Below are 18,929 nucleotides of genomic sequence, written 5' to 3' on the forward strand. Positions count from 1 at the left end.
CCGAACGTAACTGTGCCAGGTGGATTTCTCTGGTAGCTCAGACGGTAAAGAATCCGCCTGTAATGCCTATAGCCCAGAGGAAATGGTCTGCATTCACTTTCAAATTCAAAAATTTGTCTTTTCCAAGTCCTGCAAACAAAATGTTCTCAGATTAAGTACCTGCGTATTATTGTTTCGTATATTCCTATTTGTTTATACCAAGATTATAATACCCCAGGAAAAAAACAGGCTAAGAAAGTGGGTGCCTCTGTTATAAGTTTAAAATTTTGAAGGAAATGTGGTACAGTGGTAAGGTAACTTGCCTGAATGTTTTCCAAACTTTACAGTGATTTTCTATATAGGAGGAATTTTATAATTTTAAAAACACTAACCTAATAAATCGACTACATTTGGAATGGTATTAAGAAAGCCATCACTAATACACTAATAGTGTGTGTGTGGTATGCGCGGGCACGCTGGATCCCTGCGTAGTGTGTGTGTGTGTGTGTGTGTGTGTGTGTGTGTGTGTGTGTATGTGTGTGTGTGTGTGCGCGCGCGCGCTGCATCCCTGGGTAGTGGGTAGTTTGTGTGTGTGTGTACTGGATCCCTGGGTAGTGCGCGCGTGTGTGTGAAGAGGCCGGTAGGCTAGTCCATGGGGTCACAAAGAGTTGGACAGGTCACAAAGAGTTGGACATAGCACACACACACACATGTATCAGTACACTAATAATGTTTACATATTGATAAACTATATCCCAAAGAGTATTTAAGAAACAATTGACTGTATCTGAAGAGGGAAATAGGGGGACTGAGAGCTGTCTAGGAGACGAACATTCTTCTCATTGTGTACACTTTTGAATGTTTGTCATGTAAATGTATCACCTATTCAAAAGCAAACATAATTTAAAAAAAAAAAAAAAGGATTTGCTTCCACCTAGACTATCTCTGCTGGGACTATTCAAGATTGCCGGGAGAAACATCAATAACCTCAGATATGCAGATGACACCACCCTTATGGCAGAAAGTGAAGAGGAACTAAAAAGCCTCTTGATGAAAGTGAAAGAGGAAAGTGAAAAAGTTGGCTTAAAGCTTAACATTCAGAAAACTAAGATCATGGCATCTGGTCCCATCAACTCATGGGAAATAGATGGGGAGACAGTGGAAACAGTGTCAGACTTTATTTTTTTGGGCTCCAAAATCACTGCAGATGGTACTGCAGCCATGAAATTAAAAGACACTTACTCCTTGGAAGGAAAGTTATGACCGACCTAGATAGCCAACCTAGATAGCATATTAAAAAGCAGAGATATTACTTTGCCAACAAAGGTCCGTCTGGTCAAGGCTATGGTTTTTCCAGTGGTCATGTATGGATGTGAGAATTGGGCTGTGAAGAAAGCTGAGTGCCGAAAAATTGATGTTTTTGAACTGTGGTGTTGGAGAAGACTCTTGAGAGTCCCTTGGACTGCAAAGAGATCCAACCAGTCCATCCTGAAGGAGATCAGTCCTGGGTGTTCACTGGAAGGACTGATGCTGAAGCTGAAACTCCAATACTTTGGTCACCTCATGCAAAGAGTTGACTCGTTGGAAAAGACCCTGATGCTGGGAAAGATTGAGGGCAGGAGGAGAAGGGGAAGACAGAGGATGAGATGGCTGGATGGCATCACCAACTCGATGGGCATGAGTTTGAGTAAAATCTGGGAGTTTGTGATGGACAGTGAGGCCTGGCGTGCTGCGATTCATGGAGTTGCAAAAAGTCAGACACGATTGAGCAACTGAACTGAACTGAGACTGTCTCTGCACGAGACACAAGACACTACAAGACTAACTGCTTCCAGAAAGGAAAAGTTCAGGAATAGGAGTGAAAGGCAAGAGTTTTCACTCTATAAATTTTTTGTACCTTTGGAATTTGTACCATGTGAATGTATTAAACTCTTACATATTTTTAAAGTAGAATGCAATTTTTTTAAAGTAGCATGTAATAGTCCACCAGAGTTTTTCTTTAGTTTTAATTATAGCTTACTTATACTTCAAATTGATTCTGTGAACCTAACAAACGAAGCAAAGGTTCAGGACAGAAATCATTAATGTACAAAAATGATTTCTTCAAATCACTTTTCAACAAATTTTAAAACTTCACAGGGAAGAAAAAACTGCAACCTATAAAATCTGTGTAATTAGCAATGAAATAGAAAGGGGTGTTTTTGAGCTTTTAAGTAAAGATTTTTTCATCCTCTTTCTCAGATACCATTTTAACTTTGGGGTACTATAAAAATTATTTTTTAAGAGATTTGATATTCTGTACCCTTAAAGAAGAAAATGTTACTTGATCGCTATTAAATTAGGTAAAGCAAGGGTATTTACTTGCCTTTCTACAATGACTAAATATAAAATACACTCAAATGATTTCAGTATGACTTTTATTACCTAAAAAACAATGGAACTTGGCATTTAGGTAATTCCATGGCAATTCTTTCCAAGCCAGTAACAATAAATCACAAAATCTAAGAGTTAGAAAAGGCTGTAAGGATAATTTAATTCAACACCTTACATCACAGACGTAGAAACAAAGCCCCCGAAAGTTTAAACTTAAACTTGTACAACTAATATATGGGGGAAAAAAGAACTAGAACCTTGATGTTCTGGCTCCTCAACCAGTATGATTTCAAGTCTTGCCTCTAATAGGATATAAAGTTACTGAAAGTATCCTTCAAATTTCTTTATTGGTTCTGTATTTTACTGTGATAGTAGTCAGAAATGACCACTATTTAATAAAGAAAAACAAGGAATAAATCGTTAAAAGTATTTTAATTACTATAATCTTGAGATCAACAACATACTGGCAAGCTTCCTGCAGTAGAAGTGCATTCCTAAATAAGCAGATCCAGGGCAACAGCTAGCAAAAAAATAAAGAAGTAATTTTATCTTAAATGCCAAAAAGTCAGCTTTCAACATAACTTTATCAATGTGAATTACTCTTAAATAGAAATAGGAACTAAACATACATGCATCAAATTGTACCTTCCTTCATTCACTGATATGACACCTCCAAACAAGTTCATACATGGGCAAATACATTAAGTATATACAAATAAATATATGTTTCCAAATAACAAGCTACAGGCTCACTCACTAGTTCCTGAAACCAAAATTTTCACATAAACATACTGTCAAATGCAACAACAAAAAGAAATGTAAAGGAACATATACATACCAGAACCCAAACTGACATGTAGACATAAAACAGAGGTGCTTATACAGTATCCTTAAACATAGGGCTCAGCCAGAAATAGCTCAAACATAAACAAATGGTGATCTACAAACACCCAAAAATAGTGTAAGCTTTTTGCTACCAGTGAAAACAGTTTACCCTAAAATTGAGTTTAATACAAGAAACTGAAAAGGAAATCTGAAGCTACCCGCAGCCCACTGCCACTTAATCTCTTATAAATCGGAAATGTGAAGACAACTTGGAAGATTCAGTACAAACACAAAAGGCTGGTGACTCCTATGTGAAACAAAGATTATTTACTAAATGAAATCACTGAAAGTGAACAGAGAAAATTCTGTGAGGTCAACTAAATTCTTTTTACTTTAAAGGCCCTGCTAGAGACTGGCTGCTGCTCTAATTCATTATTTGGGGAGGCAAAACTAAAAAAGCTGTTGGCAGGTTCAGGTGCTGTGGGAGAACCCACAAAAAATGGTCTGAACTGAAAATCTCCATCTCCACCACCCCGATTTCGAACTGGTGTACTGTCCAAAGGAAACTTGGAGTTGTTCCCTAGAAGAAAAATAAGGGAAGAACTTAGGAATCTATTTCCTTACAGATCTTTTGGATGAAAAAAAACAAAGTCATTCAATAATATTTTAACAAAACTCAACACTTATGACATGCATAAAACATAAACCTTGGATAAAGAAAAGATGACCTCCTCCCCTTACCACAGTATATATGTCTTACCTTCTTCCGTGTGCAGTTTCCAGTGATAGCCATTACCTCATCACCAAAATAATTTAACACAGTGAAATACTTTTGTAGAGCTAGAATTTACAGTATCATAATTTTATTATCTATTAATCTACATCCAAGGAATATCATATATGTTCATGTGTGTGTGTGTGTGTGTGTGTGTGTGTGTGTGTGTGTGTGTGTGTGTGTAACTTTTGTCCCAGGTTCTTTAAGAACAAATTTCTTTTTTACAATTTCCATAGGCACTCTGGAAAATATATGACTACCATGAAAACCTGGCACATATTCACGTCCCAAGATCAATTAGCACACCCTTAAGAAAAATTATACAATAGATCTGATAAAATAAGCATTTAACAACTTCCACTGGGGCTTCCCTTGAGGCTCAGTTGGTCAAGAATCCACCTGCAATGTAAATCCCTGCGTTGGGAAGATCCCCTGGAGAAGGGAAAGGCTACCCACTCCAATATTCTGGCCTGGAGAATTCCATGAACTGTATAGTCCATGGAGTTGCCAAGAGTCAGACACAACTGAGCAACTTTCACTTTCACTGAACCCATCCTTGGCTTTAGGTATATAACTAAAGGAGAATGCTGACTATATCTACTTCAAGCCAACAATGGTGGCAAGAAGTGAAAGGAAAAAGATAAGTGTGTGCAAAAAAAGGAACAGGTAAGAACTGGTAAAAATGGAAGAAATTGAAATAAATGTGGATAGTCACAAGGAAAATATAAGAATACCTATAATGCCCATACACAATAATACTTTGATTGACTAAATCATATAATTAACTGAACACTAAGTTGAAACTTATTTTTGTTTCAATTCTCCTATCTGATATTCTTCATCTCATTACTTCATGCCTTTTCTAAGATATCCTCTTCTCCTCAACAATAAAATTCAAAAGAAGAAGTTTTATAAAAATCCAGCTCAAATAAAAGTTCATCTCAAGAATTTTCACTTTTTTGTGTGTCAAAAAAGTATATTAATAGCATAGTAAAAACTACTAGATTCTGTTATATCAAGAGTGGTATAAAGCAGAGAACTCAGGAAGAGATTCACTGCCATCTGACAAGTAGAAAAGCTAGACTGTATACTTCCAGGAGGCAGAAATCCTATCTGGATAATCCTTACATCCCCATTGCCCAAAATTTTTTCTAGCAGCCTGGCACATGAAACATGCTTAATAATTATTTGATAAATTTATGAATGAATAAACAGAAGAACAACCACTAATAACTTAAGAACTGTGCAATCAGTATTGTCATGTGAAAGAAACTAAAACATGGTCTTCTCACAGGATAGCAAATAGTTAAAAGAGTATGGGCTCTGAAGATAGCTCTGTGACCCTGACCAATTAACTTAACCTTTCTGTTCCTCAGCTTTCTCATCTGTAATATAGGCATGATAATAAACACCTACCTCATAAAGTTTAAATATGACACAAATACATGTGAAATTATAATAGTTTCTAATATTTAGTAAGGAATTAATAAATGGCAGCTAATATTATTATTATTACTGCAACTAAATAGCTTTTCATTGAACTTTAATTTTGGAATTATTTACTCTCTGTTCAAATAAATTGAAGATATAATTAAAAATGTAAGCAAATAAAACAGATAAAAGTAAGGATGTGCTGATTGAGACACAGATGAAGAACCTAGAGCCTACCACTACTACTACCACTCTAGGCCTCTGGAGTCTCCACTAACTGTGTGGAACTATGCAGGGCACAGGGTGAAACATCACTAATTTAATTTAAAGAACTGATACTGGATATTACATGTCCTTTCTTACCTAATGGGAAGCCAAAAACACCAGACTGTGCAATCATAGATGGTTCAAGAGTACTATCTTGGTTAGCAATAGTGATATTTCGCAGCCTAAGGCTATCATAGAGGCCTTGGAGCTTTTGATACTGGCGATTTCGCTCCATAAGTTTCTCAGAAATGTCACTGAACTTTTTCTTATATTCTTCTAGCACTTTCTTCATGGAGGTGACCTCCCCTTTCATAGAAGTCAATTCTACATCCTTGCTCTGTATTTGCTGAGTATATATCTTCTCCATCTGTTTCAGATGGCCCTCTGCCTTGCTGAAATTGTATTCTTGATAGAGACGCTCCTGGTGTACCTGTCCCAAGAGAGAAAAGATTTAAGGTAATAAACACAAAGTTGTTTATTTTAACTTTATACAAGCACAGAAAGAAAAGAAAGACACACATACTGGAATGTTATTACTTTAAATTTTAGAACCAGATTAAGAAGAAATTAGGATGTACAAAAGAACAATTATTATAGAAAATAATACGCTATGTCACTAAATGCATAGGAAAAAAATGGAGGAATACTCTCAAAGCATGACCATTACACAAACAAAAAATGTGAATATTTGTTTAACCTCAACAAGTGACATGTAGACCAAAAGTTTCCAAGAAATCTAACACTATATTTCAAGTAATCCATAGTGTGGAGAACTTATTATAAAACAGTCCCCAATTATCCCTGCCTTCTGACACTTATATCCTCCCCTTGATCTAGACAGGACCTGTGACTAGCATACAGGAAAAATGATAGGCTATCGCTTCACCAGTGCATTACATAAGAATATAGAGTTTCTCTTACTAGCATACTCTCTCTCTTGCTGGATTTGTGGAAGCAAGAGGCCAAGCTGGAAAGGCCAACAGGCAAGTGACTAAGAGCAGTCTCTGGGCAGTAGCCAGCAAAACACTAAGGTCACAATGACTTTAAGGACAGACTTTACAACAATACCACATGTTCAAGTTCAATCAATACTACTCCCCAAACTGGGATCTACTTTAAGATACAGTGTCTATTCATTTCAGTCAATAAATATTTACTGAGACTTAAGACCAGTAACTATGATGGTCACTGAGGACCCAAAGATACACAGGAATCAAAACATGACCTAAAGAAGTCTCCTAACTAGAAAAGATGAGCAAATATATAAGTAATTACAATATAGTATAAATAATACAACAAAGGTAAGCATAAGAAGATATAGGAGCATACAAGAGGAACATTTTACCTAGAAAAATAGAATTAAAATATTTATGTGACAGATGACAAACAGACCTTTTAGAAGCATTATTATAATTGCATATATAAGATATAACACTATTATACACAAGGACCTGATTAAAGTTCTCCACAGATAAGTCTTTCTAAAAAGAAGCCAAAGGCAGAAATCAAAAAAGGAAATAAGGATAGGAATTTAAAGATAAGGACGCTCATTATAGCATTTTTAAAATAACTTACAACTTATGATGCAATTCAAACATTAAAATTATGATTTCATCAAACACAAAAATTGTAAAACTCTGTATGTCAAAAAAATCAATGAAGACTAACAAAAGTGAAAAAAATTTCTTGCAACATCTGAGTTAAGTATATGTATAGAGACAATTCTTATAAATCAGTGGGGGAAAACTACAGCAACTGAAATAAAACAGAAAATTAATACAAGAAAAATATACTTAAAATACAGGAAAATGTATTCGTCTAAAGGTCATCCAACAAATGCATATTTACAGAGCAATGAGATTCTACTGTAACCATACCTAATTGGTTAGCAGAAAGTATGGTGAACGAGTACCCTCCTACATTTCTTAAGGGAACACAAACTGACATGATCTAACTGGAGGGCAACTTTTAATACTACAATTTTTAAAACTTTGAAATGTTTCACTTTCAGGTGTTTAAAGTTAGCAAAAAATTAAGGATATGAATTTAATGATAACAGTACTCATCCCAGCATTTTAATAACTTGGAAATAAATTATAATACATTATAACCATTAAAATTATGGTTATAGAATGGCTAATTTTTAAATATTTAATAAAATACTCATAACAGGCATAATCTATTGTCAATTTACCTGGCCACAAAAATGGTATCTGTGGTATTACCCTATTTTGTATAGACAAAATATATATAAATATATACTTATACACAGGAAAATCTAATAATATATAAACATAAGTATCAAGACTGGTTATCTCTGAGTGATGGAATTATGGATTATTTTAATTTTCTTCCTTTTGGATTTTTCAACACTAAACACATTACTTTTGCAAAACAGAAAATTAAAAAGAATATTTTTCCATATATTTTTAAAAAACAAATACACAGTGAAGGAAAAACTTTAGAAGTATTCACATACACCTCAAAGCATACTCTCCAGGGCAACTAGCCTAAGCACTAACCTGGTATGTCCAGAAGGCCAGCGCTCGGGAGCTGATGTCCAACACAATCTCTGGTCGAAGTCCCGCCAATACCATGGCTTTATATTCCTCTGATGGACTGAGTTCTGTGCGGACAATATCTAGCTTTCCAGAAAGAGTACTATTGCAGGCAGGGCAGATAGCTGGTGAACGACTAAACTCACCACTACCATGCTGATCACAGAATATATGAGAGCAGGCAGTGACCCATGCATAACCAGAGAGTTTGACACGACACTTGCGATAATTACAAAGCAGCATATCTTCACACAAAGACATAATAGATAATAAAGTCTTCAGATGCTGAAAAGAACCCTAAAAAGGGATAAATGAAAAAGTCAATTTGCAGTAAAATTAAATAAATAAATAAAAATAAAGGAAACACGTTTTTATTTTACTAAGACAAAATAATATACCTTTTATTATGCTTTTGTATTACAATCAATATATAATATTGATTTCAGTCACCCAACAATATTGTGCTCCTTCTTTGTGCAAACCACTGCTAAGGCCATGAAAAAACTTTTTAAGGAAAAAGTTAAAGACACAGGTAGTTCCACATCTCACTTATAAGTTAAAAATAATATGTTCATAAAAATTAAAAAAAAAAAGGTTTAGGAACATTTACAAAGTAGAGATAAAAATTAAACTAGTGCTTTTTGCCATTTCTCAATGCCTAAACAAAAATCCAAATGTATTACCCATTCATAGTTTGCTAGAATATTTTAGTATCACTTCTCACACTTGGCAGATATAAAAAGTCCAGGCACTAATTTTAGCCATTCTTCAATGCAAAATATTTTAAGTTACATTTTTAGGTTTTCATATATGCTGATACCTCAGATTCTTTACCTGTGTTGCCTTGACTAAAAGACTATTAACGTATACTATTAAATAGAAACTAACCTAATTCATTCAAGTAGTTGACTTTATGAAGCCTGAAAAGCTATATAAAAGCAAACTTTATCACCAATTAAACAACTCACCTATTAATGTAAATACTATTCAATGCTATGCTTCTATTCCATTATTTTTTCAATATAGTGTCTACTGTCACTGGAGTTTAACTAATCCAAACTAGGTAGCAATATCCTGAACATATCAAAATTAGTCATTATTGTATAAAATAGGTTCTTCTCTTATGCCTCAGACAGTAAAGAATCTGCCTGCAATGCAGGAGACCGGCGTTTGATCGCTGTGTCGGGAAGATCCCCTTGGAGAAGAGAATGGCTACCCACTCCAGTATTCTTGCCTGGGGAATTCCACGGACACAGGAGCCTGGTGGGCTACTGCCCAAAGGGTTGCAGAGTCAGACACGACTAAGCGGCTAACACTTTGTATAAAATAATAGTGACACACCAGTTACATACCAAGGGAAGATGGTCAAATTTAGGAACAGATAAATTCTGTCAAGACAGTTGCCTGGGTCACAGGGGTGGGACAAGGACGCTCCAACATTTTTTTACCCCAAATGTCCCTGCTGAAGGAGTCTCCACAGGTACCCGGCGGCCGCAGTTACAAGGCCTTTGTCCCTCCAGCAGGGTACAGCGCAGACGGGAAGCTGAAGAGCTGGGGACAGTTTGGAACCTGAGTCCCTTAACCAGGCAGAGCCAGTGTTAGTTGCTCAGTCTTGTTCGACTCTTCGCAATCGCCAAGCTCCTCTATCCATAGGATTTCCCAGGCAAGAATACTGGAGTGGGTGGCCATTCCCTTCTCCAGGGGATCTGCACCAGGCAGAGCGAGAGGTGCAGCTAGTTCAAAATTTTCCACAAAGTCGGGTAAAGAGTCAATTTCGTAAACCGTCCAACTTAAGGAGCCGTCCAACTTAGCGAGAACCAAGTTTTGAAGATTAGACTCAAGGAAACGTCAAACTCAAAGCGCTCTCAAAAGAAAATACTAACAAGATTAACACAGATTTTAAAAAAAATCTAACCTGAGACGCCCAAGAAAAGCGCGGGAAAACACCGCTGCTACTTTAATTCCTCGACGACGACGACAAGCGAGGATTCGCCGCTGGCGTCGCCACTACGTCAGAGGGCGCATGCGCGGAATCGCCCCAGAGCCTGCCGGGTGGTGGGCGCCGGGTCCACGCAGCTCGGGATCCTGGGACCCGAGGGCCCTGGCACCTAGACTGTGGGCGGTGCACCCCCAGGCGCGCGTTATCTTTGAGCGAATCTGACTGAGCCTGGTCTAGGTGTCCCATTTGGGAGCCTCGCAAATACTGTCATTGTGTGCCGTTTTCAGCCCTCGACTGGCACGAGCTGTTGTTCAGTCGCTAGTCGTGTCTCTTTGTGACCCCCATGGAGTGTAGCCCACCAAGCCTCTCTCCCCTAGCCGTCCTCAGCCTAACATTTGAGATCAGAGCAGAGTGGGGACAGTTGAGAAGCTCACAGTAGGCGTGAGTACACGCAGGTGTCTGTCCTGGGCAATTTTAGGGAGTACCGGCTGGGCAACAAGGCTTTGTATTTCAGGAAAGTCCCCCAAATTGTGTGGTATCTATAATTTGACACCTAACACCTCTGTTGTATTTTCTGCCATTTTTTAATCCATTTTGAGATAGACATCTTTGCAGTTTTTCACATCCTTTATGTAATTACAGAACTTGATTTAAAAATCTGCATACGAGGACTTCCCTGCTGGCCCAGTGGTTAACACTCTGAGCTCCCAATGCAGGGGACCCAAGTTCGATCCCTAGTCAGGGAAATAGATCCCACATGCTGCAACTAAGACCTGGTGCAGCCAAATAAATGAATAAATATTAAAAAAAAATAAATAAAATCTGCATATGAACGTTCATTACAGCTCTTAAGCGATAGGGTTAGGTGTCACAGCTTTTCTGAGATCATCTGCCAGTGTACATTTCTGGGCCTGCTTGCATTAATAATTGTTTAAATGTTTGCACCTGTTTTATCCTAATACTTTTACCTATTACATTTTCTCTTCTGTACTTACTGTATGACTTTCTGCTCAATCTATGAGTCTGTTAGAATTCATATTAGAAATTAAGCTGAGAGCTCCAGGGGCCTCAGAATATAAGCCTAATGCTGACTTTTGTAGCCACCTTTCCTGAAGATGTGACATTAGTATGAATTAGTAACAGAAACAATCCAATAAATCGGCAACACAACGGGGACACTAAGCCCTGCAAACCCCCTTGTGGGTTGTGAATCTATGTACTAAACCTTTCTCCTTCAGACAAAAACCTACCCTGATGAAACAACTTTCTCTAGTTTTCTGTCTATCTGTAACTGGTTCACAGTAACCAAGGTCATCTTGGCCTTTGTATGCTTTTCCTAAAATGTCTCCTGAGAGTTCAAAATAGAAATTCAATCTAGTGGTACAAAATGGGTTTGAAGAAAATCAGGGGTTTATGTGTAAACCATGTAATCCCTAACATGTTTTGCTTATCGAGCCTTTTGTGCATTTTCTGGTTTTAACTATGCCAAATGTAGAAATATTAAAGTACAGTAAAAAGGTATATTCTCATGTCAAGTTATAAAACACAAAGCATTCACATTTGACCAGTATCTAACTTTGTGATTCTAGCCAAGTTACCTTTGTGCTACAATATGATCCCTTCCTGCTTCTTCAATTTTATTGATTCCCATAACCCGCACCATTTTTAAAGTCAGTTTCCAATTCCCAACCCATTTGGCTAAAAGCCTATATGAATTGTGTGTGCACATATATATGTATATATATATATACAGATATACCTACATACACACACACACACACACACACACACACATTTGGCGGCGGGGTGGGGGACGGACATGTTTTGCCAGATAGGAAAAAGTGAGGGGAGCGACAAAGTCTTAATATCCCACTAGTCTGGAATACCAGGAATTGACTTAACCTGTTTCTTGGTGGCATGTGTCCTGTTCTCTCATGGCATAGAAAAACCCTTCCATGGCTCATTTCTAAGGTGCTCCTGAGGGTGAAACCACTGAAATCAATCAAGGCTGGGATACAGAGACCTAAGCACCAAAAGGAGCATTTTAAAATATTTGTTTTTCGAACTTATGGTTCCTGAGAGGAAGGGATAGTTATGGACTTTAGGAAGGTCATGTACACAGTGCTACATTTTAAATGGATAACCAACAAAGACCTATTGTATAGCACATGGAACTCTGTTCAATGTTATATGCCAGTCTGTATGGGAGGGAGTTTGGGGGAGAATGGATACATGTGTATGTATGGCTGAGACCCTTCGCTGTCCACCTGAAACTACCACAATATTGTTAATCGGCTATACCCCAATACAAAATGTTTTTGGTGTTAAATGAATAAATAAATAAATAAAATGCTAAAAAATAGGTTTTTATTATTACATATTAAGCATATAAAAAATGTGTGGAGACTGACTATCACTCAATCTAATAAACGCAAACTTTTCTCAAGTTTGATGTTTTTTAATGAGGTAACAAGTTACAGATACTCAATCCATTTTCCTCTTACCTCTCCAGAGGTAAACAAGCCAGATTTGGGGGTTTATCAATCTCATACAGGTTTTTAATATGTATATACATCAGACTTTGTTTTCATGTTCTCAAACTACTAAATCTCACACAATACATATCAGTTGGCCATTTTTAAGTCTTTTTTTTTGAGATGTAAAGTTAATACACTTATATTAATTCATTTTAACAGTCAAATTCCACAAACCGCAATTTATTTATTCATTCTTCTAATGGACATTGGTTCCAGGTTTTTACAACTAAAAATATTTTACTGCAATAAACTTTCTGTGCCCATTTCCTTGAGTATACATGTCAAGAACTCCTTAAGAATACCCAACGATTGGGTATAATCATCTTAAAAAAAAAATGATGTTGCCAAACCTTCTCCAAGGTAATAAATTAATTTCACTGCTACCAGCAACTCCAGCCTCGGCAACATGTTTAAGTGTCAGAGTTCATTTGTTCTGTTTTGATTTTTGCCCATCTGATGGCAGTGAAATGGAATCTCAGTGTTGTTTTAATGTAAAGTTATTTTATCAGTCGTTAGATTAAGCATCTTTTCATGTGAATGACTACTCAGGGATCCTCATCTATGAATTGCCCATTCATATCCTTTGATCATTTTCTTGATTTAAATGGAGCCTTTGTCAGTTACATTGCATGCAAACTTAAGTTTGAATTTTAGTGTATACAAATGTATCAGTCTTTCTTTTGCCTTATGGCTAATCCAATATCACAGTGCCATAGTCTTTGCTTTTATATAGGCTTGAAGTTTTGCTTTCCATTTACAGATCTTTTATCCATTCTTCTTAACATAAAAAGCCTGGATAAACTCTGACAGCACAATTTGTGCACTCATTATCATATACCATTTAACTGGTATTTTACGATGAAGTTTGATTTTGATCTTGTTTAGATATTATAAGTACTTAGTGGCTATATTATGTACCACATTTCTCTAAGAGCTTCAGAAATAATAATTTTCCTAGTTATGTTTCAATCTGAGATAGTCAGCATCATCTACTCTAAATCTAATTTGATATTTATATTCGCTTTAACAGAAGAATCTTAATCTAGAGAACAGGTTTCATATTATAACAAGTTATTATTAAGACTCATTGCTATCCAGGTAGTTTATCAAGTAAAAAGTCCCAAGTATTCCATGTAATCTTGTTGAAATGCCATTAAAATGGTTGTCATTTCCAGAGATTCAAAAAAAACCAAAATTCTACAGATATTTAATTAACTTCAAGTATTTCTTGAGTATCTATTCTGTGTCAGGCATTACAGATAAGCAAGTTATCCTGCTTTCATGGAGTATACAATCTAGCAAAGAATCAAAGAATAATAGAAGAAAATATTTTACTCTTTCTTTTACTGCCTCTTAAGTTGATTCTTATAAACCATTTCTGGTGAGAAAAGTCAGTGTCCATCTTTAATTTGAAGAATCATCCACCTTCATGCTGCAGAGAAAAAGATATTTTTAATACTTCCCTGAAAGGTGAATAACTACTCAATAGAAAACTGAGTAAACCATTTAAAATTTAAACATGAATGACTTCAGAGTATGTTTCAATAACTCCTAGAATCAACTGACTAGAGCGCTTCCTTTCACAGTCCTAGATCAGTGCTATTCAAATCTGTTGCAATCAGGGGGTTCTCTATATATTAGATCCTCATGTTTTAGAATTAATTGAGTTTTTTAATCCCAAATATAATTCTTAATCTAGAATCACCACCTGCTTCGCATTTGTTTGACTCCGCAAAAATCAGAAGGCACTAACGGACAGCCAACCCATCCCCATGGTGCCCTGAGTGAAGACAAGTCAGTTTGGATATATGATGGACTAAAATCCCACTACTTAAAGCTCCAAGCAGTGAGAGGAACAGCCATCAAAGATTATCTCCAATCACTTCAATAAATGTTTTAAGAAACATCACTATCACTTCTAAATTTCTAAAGAGTCAGTCGAGAACTAGAAGAACCATTAAGTATCAACTGGTCCAGCTAGTAGACAGACAAAAAGAGGAATTAGATGATAAATAAATTAGTGTCAAAAAGAATATAATTAAGAAAATGTTATTGAAACAATGACATTGGGATATACATTATAGGCCTTATTACCATACTTTGCCTAAACCTAGAACTAAAATAGACTGTGTGCTAAGGGTAAAGATAATGAGGTATAACCCAACTGCCAGAAGGATGCACATAAGCAATAAAAACAAGGAATTTCTCCTAACTATTATGCATATGTCAGAAATTGCTAGGTAGTACAAAGTCTAAGATAAATATACACATGGGCTCCAGTGATAAAATAGCTAACATCTATTTAGCACTTACCATGTGTTAATAATGTTCTAAGCCCCACACATTTATTATCTAATTTAATCTTCTAAGTCAAGTATTATTCCTTTGAGTCAGGTACTATTATTATCACCTTCTAAGATATAAAGACCCTAAGACATTGAGATATTAAGAAACTTGCCAGGGTTACATAGCTGCTTAAGTGATAGAGAGTGGATTTGAACCAAGTCTGACTTCAGAAGCCATGTATAGCTACTATGCTATGCCACCTTTCAACATCTTCAGTTGACTTTTTAAAAAATAAAATTTGTAGCACCTTAAAAGCTAGCCATGAAGTCACTAAGCTGAGTTTTCACAGATTCATATGTATGTCAAAGCTTCTCAATTTCAACATAAGCCTTACCATAAAACAAAAATGCTGTTATTATCTACTATACATCCAGGATTACAGCTCCCAAGAGTTCCGGGCTGGAAGAGAAGTGAGACTCCAGTCTAGTTTCCTGAAATTTCATTTCTGCAAAAGACACAACCAAAAGCTAAAAAATTATTTCAAGTGCTGATGTTACTTTGAACATTGCTTTTAAATATCTGTATTTCCTATATTTCACAGTCATATGTTGCCCCATTCTCTACTGAAACTTGCAAGTACAAGAATACAAGCCTGTCCTATCTAGGCTGCTTTAAATAACTTTAAATTAGAGACAAATATAACAAAGTCAGAAAATACTGGTTAACAAGATCATCCATAGAACCCGATTCCAAAGACAATAATCCCTAGTATTGGAATATATCCTTTCAAATGATTTCTCAAGTAAACATAAGCATACAAAAGTGTTTAAGCAGAAAAGGGATTATACATATTGCTCTGTAATTTGTTTTTAAATTAATATATCATGAATACTCTTCCATTTCAAGGAAGATAAACTGATATCATAATTTTTAGTGATTACATAGTATTGCATTTTACTATCTTGATTTTAAAATTGATTTAACCAGCTCTGGGGTTCTCTTAATCTTATGTATAAACTAACAAAATAGTGACCCGTTTAATACTGTCAAGTTAAGTGGTTAACAGAATTATACCAGTTCTTTCTGTAGTGTTTGAATTTTTAGATTAAGGATTCTTGACCCAAGTTCTATCTCAAAGAGATACAACAAAAGATCAAAGCTCAACCAAGTATTGTAGCAGCAAACTCATAGTTCAAAGATTTAAAAATTACCTAACATCATGGGCTAGATCCCAGTAAGAATTTCAAGAAATAGAAATCAATTCCAAGTGTTTGCGCTAGCTGTAGTCTGCTTAGAGCACGTGTTCAGTCAGGGCAATCAGGACTTCCCTGGCAGTCCAATGGCTAAGACTCCACTCTACCAATGCAGGCAGCATGGGTTCAACCCCTGGTCTGGGAACTAAGATCCCACATCCCACACGTGCAGTCAAATAAAAAATAAATAAATAAAACAATCAGGGCAATCAGCTGAAACATAGGCTTAACATGTATTTCATCATGGCAAACTGCAAATGACTGACTGCTGAAGAACAAACCATCACCAGGTCCTCATCCCCAAACCAGGGAAACTCTCTCAAGGTTAACACTAAGCCCCTTCAACTACCAAACTTCAACCACTAAGAAAACTGAATCTCCAAACTTGCGAGGTAGTTAGAAATTCAAATGAGGTAAAAATGAAGGTTTTCTTTATACTTACTTCTGGTATCATATGAACAGCTTCTCTCTAGGAATCAAGTTGAACTACAGGATCTATCAAGCATCTGCCATCTCTGGAAAATAAAAAATTAAATAATAAACAAATATACAAAGGTTATGACTACAAGTCTTGAATGCACACCAGCCTACTCCACACCAAGTCACACCCATGAAGCCTCAAGGAAAATTAACTCAAAGAAAACTACTCATTCTTTATTTGAATCTCCATTCAGCAATATAAATGGACCCATCTGTTTTGGAGAACGTTGTCAAATGCCCAAACTCATTATCAGACTAGGGCAAGACTTCTGTACAAGCCCCGCTATTTGTATAAATTTAAAAGTTTGGGTAAAACTATACAGTAAGTCCAACCAATCTCTGAAAGGTTACATTAATAAAAGTCAACAGTCTAAAAAGAGAATAGGTATGCAAATAGAAGAACCCCGTGATGGCTGCAACCAAAGTATGGCAGCCATGGGAACAAATTCAGAGAGATGGGGCATAAATGGTATGAGTTACTGCCAGTCTCTCCAAGTTCACAGGTTATGTGATTACAGAAAACACTTGTAACCACAGGGTGACCACAATCATTAAGTTCACAAAATCCTTTAAAGAAAAAATAAATAAATAAATAAATGGAAGGAGCTAAGAACTGGTAGGGCTTCCCTGATAGCTTAGTTCATAAAGAATCCGCCTGCAATGTAGGAGATCCCAGTTCAATTCCTGGGTTGGGAATATCTGCTGGAGAAGGGATAGGCTACCCATTCTTGCACTTCCCTTGTGGCTCAGCTGGTGAAGAATCCACCTGCAATGTGGGAGACCTGGGTTTGATCCCTGGGTTGGGAAGATCCCCTGGAGAAGGCAAAGGCTACCCATTCCAATATTCTGGCCTAGAACAGTCCATGGACTACAGTCCATGGGGTCACAAAGAGTCAGACACAACTGACCAACTTTCACTTTCAAGAACTGGTAAGTGTAAGATAAATGAGAAGGCAATCTAAAATAGTTTTTTTTTTGCAAAGTTTGTTTCAGTTTCATTTGAGCCAGTGTCAGTTATATTTAACGTCTACCTCTCTTAAAGTATTTATCACAATAAACTAAAGCAAACCTTCCCTTGACATAGCAAAATTGAATTAGCATCATTTGGAGCACAAGTTGGCCAAGAGATGGCAGTATAAAAAAGAAGCCTCAATTTGTTCTTACAGAGGTTGAGTGTAATCTGAATTTTCTATTTCTTTCTATTATATTTAATGATCATATAAAATTATTAACTACAATATTACAATTATGTTTTTTTCATGTTCCTTTTCATGCAGCAATGGGGAAATTTAAAACTCCATAATCTCAAATACAACCTAGCTAGAAAGACAACACACAAGTAAATTAATGTCCATGGTAAGTACCAAACAAGTCAGAGAGAGAGCCAAGTTATATTTAGAAGAATCATTGGTCAAGGAAGGCTTCATGAAGAAAAAATAGTAGGTCTTGAATGAGTCTCAAAATTGCACTTAGAAGAGTATTTGGTTATGTATCTGAAAGTTGCTAAGAGAGTAATCTTGAAAGTTCTCATCACAAGAAGAAAAAATTTTTAACTAGATGTGGTAATGGATCTTAACTAGATGTATTATAGTAATCGTGTCCTATTATCAATATATACAAATACTGAATCATTATGTTGTACACCTGAAACTAATATAATGTAACACATGAATTATATCTCTAAAAGAATAACTGCACTGTCCAATAGCTAACACCTATTACAGCCTAAATTTAGATTAAACTAAACTAAAAATTAAATTCCTCAGTTACATTTTAATTGCTCAGTAACCTCATATGGCTGATAGCTATCGAACTGGACAGTACAAATATAGAACATTCAAGTTCTGTTGAAGATCATAAACAGTGGGTATGACTAAAAGTAAGCTGACAAAAAAGGAAGTAGCAGTTATCATTCTTAAAGTCCTACCTATAATCTGTCAAGAACTACTGAAATCATTTCAAACTTTACAACAGAAGTTTTTTCCCATATTTATCAGGAAATTTTGTGGCTCAGAGAAGTTACATAAATTTCCCTAGTCCACTTAGCTGTTAAGACCTGGGATATGAGCCCAATTCTGTCAAAATTCCATATTTTCACTTCACTATGCCCCTTACTACCTGAACTAAGAAGCAGAACTGCAAACGACAATTTGCTTTAAAACGTATTAAGAATGGCATACTGGGGGGAAAAAAAAAGAATGGCATACTGGCTTAGTAGGTCAGAAA

General features: G+C 36.2%; 1 protein-coding gene and 1 non-coding gene across 3 annotated transcripts; both read right to left on the reverse strand.

Annotated features, from left to right (window-relative positions):
• Positions 1-2,379: 2,379 nt before the first annotated feature.
• CCNB1IP1 (cyclin B1 interacting protein 1) lies at positions 2,380-16,740 on the reverse strand. 2 transcript variants are annotated; one of them, XM_061157663.1, is made up of 6 exons: positions 16,666-16,740; positions 15,365-15,475; positions 14,020-14,116; positions 8,173-8,505; positions 5,747-6,080; positions 2,380-3,757 (listed from the first exon to the last, which is right to left on the reverse strand). In XM_061157663.1, the coding sequence occupies exons 4-6, from the start codon at positions 8,467-8,469 to the stop codon at positions 3,555-3,557; spliced, it is 834 nt and encodes a 277-aa protein (XP_061013646.1). In that variant the 5' UTR covers positions 8,470-8,505; positions 14,020-14,116; positions 15,365-15,475; positions 16,666-16,740; the 3' UTR covers positions 2,380-3,554. The 2 variants fall into 2 exon arrangements, with proteins under 2 accessions (XP_061013646.1, XP_061013647.1); XM_061157664.1 differs by having other exon boundaries at positions 15,365-15,497.
• LOC133067570 (small nucleolar RNA SNORA79) lies at positions 14,402-14,549 on the reverse strand. The gene has a single exon (XR_009695349.1). It is a non-coding gene; the product is annotated as a small nucleolar RNA SNORA79 (small nucleolar RNA).
• Positions 16,741-18,929: the final 2,189 nt, after the last annotated feature.

The sequence above is a fragment of the Dama dama genome, chromosome 12, assembly GCF_033118175.1.
Source record: "Dama dama isolate Ldn47 chromosome 12, ASM3311817v1, whole genome shotgun sequence".
NCBI lineage: Eukaryota > Metazoa > Chordata > Mammalia > Artiodactyla > Cervidae > Dama > Dama dama.